General features: G+C 47.6%; 1 protein-coding gene across 1 annotated transcript; it reads left to right on the forward strand.

Annotated features, from left to right (window-relative positions):
• The first annotated feature begins 757 nt into the window (after positions 1-757).
• On the forward strand, positions 758-5,653 carry LOC109786943 (uncharacterized). The gene is made up of 3 exons (XM_020345509.4): positions 758-1,228; positions 1,485-1,725; positions 5,125-5,653. Exons 1-2 carry the CDS (start codon positions 932-934, stop codon positions 1,698-1,700), a joined length of 513 nt encoding a protein of 170 aa, XP_020201098.1. The 5' UTR covers positions 758-931; the 3' UTR covers positions 1,701-1,725; positions 5,125-5,653.
• Positions 5,654-7,852: the final 2,199 nt, after the last annotated feature.

Raw genomic sequence — 7,852 nt, forward strand, 5'->3', positions numbered from 1 at the left:
CCGGCCCGGCATGGCCCGACCCGACCTATGCTATAGCTGGCCAAATGGGCCGGGCCAACCAGGCCGGCCCGCGAGCACACCGACAGGGCCCGCCATGGGCCAGGCACGACAAGGGCTAAACGGGCCGGGCCCGGCACGCTGCATGCACTGGGCCGTGTTTGGGGTGCTAGGCTGAGCACGCGGGCCGGCACGGCATGGCCCACCTAATTTTTTTTTATTTTTTTATATATCTCTATGTGGCGCAACATGTAAAAATAGGCTAAAACGCCCAGTGCGCAAAATAGCAGTCAGACTAGCGTGCCTGGCGTATCGGTGGGCCAGCCCGATTAGCAGCCGGGCCGTGCCTGGGCCGCAGGCTGCAGCACACGGGCCGGCACGGCAAGGCCCATATAATAATCGTGCCTAGGCAGGCCAGGCTGTGCCAGACACGATTACAATCGGCCGGGCCATGCCGGGCAGGGCCGGCTTGTTTGGCGAGCTATGACCTATGCTAATTGTGCCACGCACGACACGACCCATGAGGGCATGTTTACTAAGTGGGCGTGTCGTGCCAGCCCACGTGCTGCACCTTCAAGCCCAGGCACGACCTAGTTAGTAAACGGGCTGACACGCTGGGCTGCACATTTTCAACTTGTTGGGCTGATTTTTAGGCCTATTAGACCGTATTATATATATAATACTCACTTTGTTCTTTGTTCTAGATACATCCTTTTTATCCATTTTTATGTTACCAGATGGGCCATGCCGCCCCAGGCGTGCCGCGTGCCGGGCACGGCCCGTTTAGCCCGTGCCGTGCCGGCGTGCTCGCGGGCTGGCCTGGCTGGCCCGGCCCGTTTGGCCGCTGAAACCCCCAAAGCGATCCCCGTCTTCCTCCTCACTCCCGCTAAACCCAACCTACCCACCGCCGCCTGCCGCCTAGGGTTCCGCCCCCATGACCGTCCCCGAGACGGAGATGCCGGCGTCGGCGCGCAGGCGTTTGTTCCTCGCCAGGTTCGACGCGCTCATCTTCCTGCATTGCGGGCTGCTCTGGGTTCTCTGCGCGGTGTACCTCGCCTTGGTCATCGCGCGTCTTGCCCTGGGTCAGCTCGAGATTCCCCCCGCGCTCTGGGCGGCGTCCTGGGCCTGCGCCTACATCGTTCTGTGTCTCACCCCCGTTTCCACGTTCCTCGTCGGCGCGCGCTCCTCGCGCTCCTTGCGCTCCCCGTACGACACCACCGACGCCAACAAGGTATCGCGGAAGAACTTCCCTTTCGCCTCTGAATATGTACGTATGACCCGATTTGCTTCGAAAATAAATAAATAACCGACCGATTTTACATGTGTGTGTTTAAATTAAGTTGCCAATTCCAAATTAGAAATTGAGACCCATTGTTTTCCTGAATTCAAAAGCGGGTGCCCTTATATGTAAATGCCTATGCGCCTGTCTATCTTCAGAGCATACAATATGATCTCGTACTGATTTTTCTTTTCTGTCGATGCTCAAGGACCCTGCCATGATTGGAGTCCTCGTTTCGGCCGCCTTCATGCTGCTCGCAATTGATTATGATAAGGTGGTGGGTCTGTTGGGTGTGGAAGGATGTCAGAGGGAACGGATTGGTTCAATAGTGAGGGATGTGGGGTTAATGGGTGGTATTGCAACATGTTGTTTCGTCACCTTACCCACTATGATACTGAGGCAGTGGAGGATGAAGATGAAGTAGAGGGTTATGTGGTTGTGTTGTTGAGGTATATACCCACCCTCTTCTCTGTCCACCTATTGGTGCCACGTTATATGTTTTTTATGAGCATGCTGTTTCTAGTTTCATGAATCCTGATAACTTGCGAGTTTTTTATTTGTGTCGCGGTCATTTATACATGTAACCGAGTAACACTTTTGGTGTTGATAACTTTATACCAAACCATTTTGTCGTACATCCCAGTTAGACCTACAAGAAAGTTTGGTTACTCGGCATGTTGATAGATGTTAGCTTTCCTAAAAGTATTTGCATTTAACACTGATCTCTTTGGTAAAACAAGTTGCCATTTGACCAATCAGATCCATACGGAGATATCATCAGCGGAAACCTAGAATGCATTGTCCATGTTCAGTCGTTGCCATGATTATTATGACCGGGAAGCTTTGAATTTATCATTCAAAACCCACCTTAAGTGATAGGCCTCAAATTTCAAAGGGCTGGGTTCTGGGGTATCTCTTATTTAATTGCACTAGTTATTTATCTGCCTGTTTATCTGTTACATATAAATTTATTGTCTTATTTTATCTGCCTATTTATCTGTTTCATAAAATTGATTGTCTTATTTTAGTCAAGATAGCAAATAGAAATTTAATTTGATTATTCCAGTAAACTATGATGGTATTATTATAGAACAGATCTTCATTTAATTCACAGCTAATATATACTTGCATGTGGTGTTGTGCCATGACATTTTTATCGAAGTGCATTCACACATGTTGATGTTCTAGTAAGATTTTTGTCTCTTTCTTTATCCTCAAAGTAACTTGTTTCGCAAGTGCAATCTTTAGCAAGTATTTTTGATAGTTTATATGATTATCTGTGAATTATATTGCGGAAGTGCTCTTCTGTGCACGAGCACCGGTGCGCATGGTATCGCTGTCCTTTTGCCTTGAGATTGACAGCCCAGGACGTATAGGCCCATGTGGGGATTCTTGCCTTCCAGCACTCATCACGTCGCCCGGCGCACATATCTGACCCTTGATGCTTAATGCCGGCGTCCGCAGCGGTTGATGGACGTCCACTGCAGACACACCTAGATAATGCAGTGGCTCCATCAGAATTTCCCTGCTGTTCACCTCCTCCAGCACCGTCACTCTGCACAACCATATGAGTTATGGGTGGATTGATACTAGGACCGATAAGCACAGCCAAGTATACAGCATGCCCAAAAAGATTAAGTGAGTAACCTTTGAATCGGCTGCATCAGGAACTCCATGTTCACCTTCGGTGTAAGCGTGCCTCTCCGCCTGCCGCCTGAACCTAATCTACAACGCGCCCGCAATTGGTACTCGAAAAATGCAGCCGCCGAAGGTAGGATATGATCCCAACTACCAACCATTATCCCTTTGTTTTTTTAGCACCTACCAACCATTCTCCCATTTACTCCATCTCTGTCCCCCATTGAACGGAAAGTGTGTTTGCTGATCCATGGATCAGGAAAGCAACAGACGTCATGAGCCACGGTCCAGGGAATCAAAACTTATCCCTAATGTGGGTACTATCTCATTGTCGCCTGGGCTCTCTGCAAAACCATAGATTGCTTTCTCTAATGCACTGATGCCGCCAGGACAGGGTGTCCTCCCTGGTGCAGCAGCCCTGATCCTCACCCTGCATGGAAGAGCGCTCATGAGCAAATTTTCGAACTAGCATGCTACCTAGAATCTAGTGATCACATCGTTTAACCGATTACAAACTATCTCTCTACCACGGTACCGGAGCACACACATCATTCCTGCCATAACTAAATTTTGTCCCATATTCGTTCCTTTTTTTGATGCAATTTTTTTTCAATTGACATTCTACACTGCTTTTGTCTTGTGGCATAGGTTATACCATTATTTCATACAACAATAGCTACCAAAACCAATTCCATTTGCAGGACATGTAACTTAACATTCAGGGTGTAACACTCCCCCGTCAATATATATCTTATAGCTCTGAATCTGAAATATAGCTACACCAGCTGCCAGTGGTTGCAATATATCTATGAATCTGAAATCCAGCATCAGAACACTGCAATACTACAACTGTAGCACTAACCATTCCTTCGCATCAACGCTGGAGTTTTTGGGTCAATCTGATCAATAGAATGCTCAGATCCTTGTGGCTGTTCGGCTCCTTGGGCAGGCACCTCTGCGGTACAGATCTGGCCATCCGCACTCACTGCATCTATGGGTGTCAGGAGATCTCCGGTTGGCTGCACCACAGGGTAGTGTAGCGGCACCATGCCGACGTTGTTGTCATTGACCTCCACCCCCGTGGTCCTGCTCCACCAAATCTTGTATGATGCGAAAGATTGGACAGAAACGGCTCCGTAAATCAATGGATTTCACATGCCTAAATCAGCACCTCTTAATCGGCTGTAACAAGAACTCCATTTCCTTGCGCCGTTTGAGTATTTCTCGAGCAACAACTCCGCTGTGCAGCCAGACGTCCCTACAGCATTTACTACTAAGCAGAGCCAGATGACGTAAAGCATGTTTTTTGATCCACGGATCACAACGGAATTGATGTCCCAAGCCACGGCTTGAGTATCCCGCGGCTCATGGTGACTTCTTCCCGTCACATGTCCTGGCCCACGTAGCCCATATGTCTCTCCTGTATTTCGGGTTTTACTTATTTATGGGCGAACTCCAACAGGGCACAGGAATTTAATGCACCGAACCCCAAAAATCGAACCAGCAGCACAGATAACGAGCTCACGAGCTCACGTGTGCTCGAGACTAGAACAACTGCGTCCATTATATTGGTGTTTCTTGTGCAATAAAACTGAAGAATACCACTGTCGGGGAGTCGATTCCATAATGACAAATGCCACTAGTTCCATTGTTTATACCATTCTTTTGTGCCCTGTGGAGTGTGGACTGTCATGCTTTGTTCTGTCCACCACTCTTCATAGTCTAATGCATGTGAATATATGGGGTTAGTGATCTCAAGATGGTCTCCATATATGGGATAATTACTGATTAGGCCATCTTTTACCATCGATTGTGCTGAAATTATAAGTCCATTTTGAGCTAGCTACCATGTACATTGAATTTGCACCTTTGAGGCCCGCAGCCTTTCCAAATTAGGCTGTTACACGGAGCAAGAAGAATTACGCTCTATATATGTTGAGTTTCAATCGTTGTATTCTCCATCAGGTCTGAGGTTCCACACAGCCCTTCCCACTCTACTCTTCATCTTCAAAATCCCTCTCGCTGATCTAGTAGTTGCAGTGGCATGGTAGTGACCCTTAACATATTGGCAGCATAATACTACTCTACATATATCAATACATACATGTTCATAACATTGGATGCTTAATATTGACAAACATCTCCATATCCTCATTAAAGTACTTGTATATGCTGCTAATCTAATTGAATTTTGGTTTTTTTATTGACAGACATAACCTTGAACGGATGTGTTAAGATGGACACGACAAATACAAGAGCCGACTCTTTGCTGAAGTTTATGGCCGCGGATAAGTACTGGATTTTATTTAGTTAGTTACATGTATTCACGACTGTAGATTGATCCACTGCTAGTATCGAGTACTCCATGTGCTAGGAGCTCTTATAATTCGACATTGTGGCGTTGAAGTGTTTACTTGCTGCTGGGAAGCCTGGAATACATGACCATGCGGTGAGGGGTATACCACCCTCCAAGAGGATAGTGCTTTTGTAGGCATATAGAATTTGCCATGTTGGTAGTGTTATGTTCGATGACTGCCATTTCTTCGCAACCGCCCTGTGGCAGTTACTGTAGAATGTTAAGTTTGTAGCGATCACAGATGTTACCAATCTACAGATTTGTGGAGTATGAGTATGTTGTGTTGTGGATATTTCGTAGGGGGAGCTCATATCTTAAGCGCTGGTGATCATGAATCTTTTACTACCTAGATGTTTAAATTGAGAAATGGTTTACCTGTGTAAGTATATTTTTTATCTTGCCTTTGATCATGTTGGCGATCGAAGCAGTTCTCTGTATTGTTCTTCTGATTGCTTGCATTGAACGAATGCACTCAAATTAGAGCCCAGAAGTATTTGAACATGGCCTGGTGTGGGTGGTGCTCAAACATGGCCTGTAGACATTGTTATGTGGTTCTTCCAGGGGTTTTCTTTTTCCACACGACAGTAACACGTGAATGCAATTCTCCAATATGCATGATCGATTGTTCATAACACTTAATTTTTGCATAAATTACGTTGAACTGTAACACCAATGTGAATTTATTTCTTGAAATTGCGTTATCCCACCAAGAGGGTAGGTAGATTAGACCGTTGTAGGGGGGCCTCCAAATAAAAGTTCCAAGGAACTACTGAGATAACCTAGTTTTCGCGACTAACAGTAAAATCAACCATAGTTGTAATTTTTCTGCACAACAGTTCTGATCTGTAGCATCATAATACTTCGATCTGTCTAAAAAGAAATCGTTGTTGTCAATTTGAAAAACCCTTTTCTCCCTAGCAACAAACTTCTATCATCTAATTTTCAACACTTTAAACCAATATGCAATTTGGAACAAATAATTCGAGGTTATATGTTGTTTGAACTGAATAATTCGAGTTTCTATGTTATTTGGAGTCCAACGTTTTTCTCTGAAGGTTTCAACTTTGATTTCAAAATCCCTACCGCGATTGTTATAAAGTTAATTTACAACTGAGTTTATAACTGGAAAATTCAAAATTCCAACAGGAAGTCGCAATTTTTCAATTTTTTGGGGGAAAATCTGCAACAAATATGAACATTTCACTAGTTGGCTTGACTGAGCCATAAGCGTTAAAGTGGTTAGCATAATTTCTGGCCGAAATTGTTTTTGAATCCATTTTAATATGATATTATAAGGTATTTTTGACATCCAACACAATCCGATCCAAATCCGAGTCCGACTAAAAGGATACAGTATAGGATATGGTATTACCAATAGATGACACCGTAGGATAATCCGTTTTTTTCTAGCCGGATAATCCGATCCTTTTCAAAAAGTATGGATAGTGTAAAGTATGAAGTATTAACTAGCAAAGCATGAATGCTACCTCGCAAAAAAAAAACTAACTAATATAAGACCGAGGGAGTACTAATTTATTTGGCTTAGTAGTACTTCTTAGTGCCTTATGTGTGTTTAAAGTGTACAAGTATTGGTACGTGCCTATTGTTTATGTAGAAGTTCACTTTAAAGTATTTCTGCTCATTTTCAGCAAAATTACCTTGTAAGCCTCAACATGATTATGGATGGAAATTTTGAGATAGATCAAAAAGGGAAAAGTCCTATCGTTAAATTACCAAACTTGCAACAACAAGATAATACAAAGGAAAAAAGGATGGCAAAAGCCAGAGCTTGAAAGAAAAAACTAGATTGCCCTCCCGCTCCCTCGCTCCCGCGACTAGGGTTCCCCCCTCCCCCCGCCGGCCGCGTGCACCCCGTCTCCCTCTCCCCTCCCCCTCCCCCGCGCTCCCGTCCGCCTGCTCGCCCCCCCCCCCCCCCCGCGCGGGCGATGGGCGGGCCCCTGCCTCCTCTCCTTCGGCCCCCTCCCCGTCCATCTTCCTCCCCGTCGCCGCCGGCTGGATCCGCCAGGCTCGGCTCGCGCGGCGCTGGCAGCGGCGGGCCGTCCCTTCCCCGCACGTTCATGGGGGCGCGGGGGCCTCCCGATGGCGGCGGTGCAGCTCGGCTAGCTGCGGTGTGGTTCGGCGGCGGGATTCCGGCGAGCTTCGTGGTACTCGGTGCGGCGGTGCGACCGTTGGCCGCAGGGCGGCGTGGCGGTGCTGGCGGCCGGCGGCGCCCGCGCGGCCCAGATCTGGGCCCTTTCAGGCTCCATCTGGGCTAGGGCGGGCCGGCGACTCGGTGCGTGGCGACGCTGCTCCCTGGTTGGTGGTGAAGTGGTGGTGGTCTGCGGGAGGTGGCGGCTTCGTCGGCCGGCGAGCTGCAGCGTGACGGCAGGGGCTGTTCGGACCCTTTTGGGTCCGGCCGGGCCTCGGCGCCTGGCAGGCCCCTTGTCCGTGCATCCGGTCGGCTCCGCGGTGGCAGTGGTGGTTGTCCCCTCACGTCGGCGATGTTGCGGATGCCTCCGTGGCCACTCTCCCTTCTCCCGTCCTCCATGTCTCGTGTCGGTGACCTCAAGGAGACGGCGAAG

The sequence above is a fragment of the Aegilops tauschii genome, chromosome 2 (genome assembly GCF_002575655.3).
Source record: "Aegilops tauschii subsp. strangulata cultivar AL8/78 chromosome 2, Aet v6.0, whole genome shotgun sequence".
Lineage (NCBI taxonomy): Eukaryota > Viridiplantae > Streptophyta > Magnoliopsida > Poales > Poaceae > Aegilops > Aegilops tauschii.

Excerpts from the sequence above, each read along its gene's own strand:
- LOC109786943 (XM_020345509.4), top strand. The coding sequence starts at position 932 with ATGACCGTCCCCGAGACGGAGATGCCGGCGTCGGCGCGCAGGCGTTTG. Across the intron at positions 1,229-1,484 it reads ACACCACCGACGCCAACAAG|GACCCTGCCATGATTGGAGT; the intron begins GTATCGCGGAAG and ends TCGATGCTCAAG.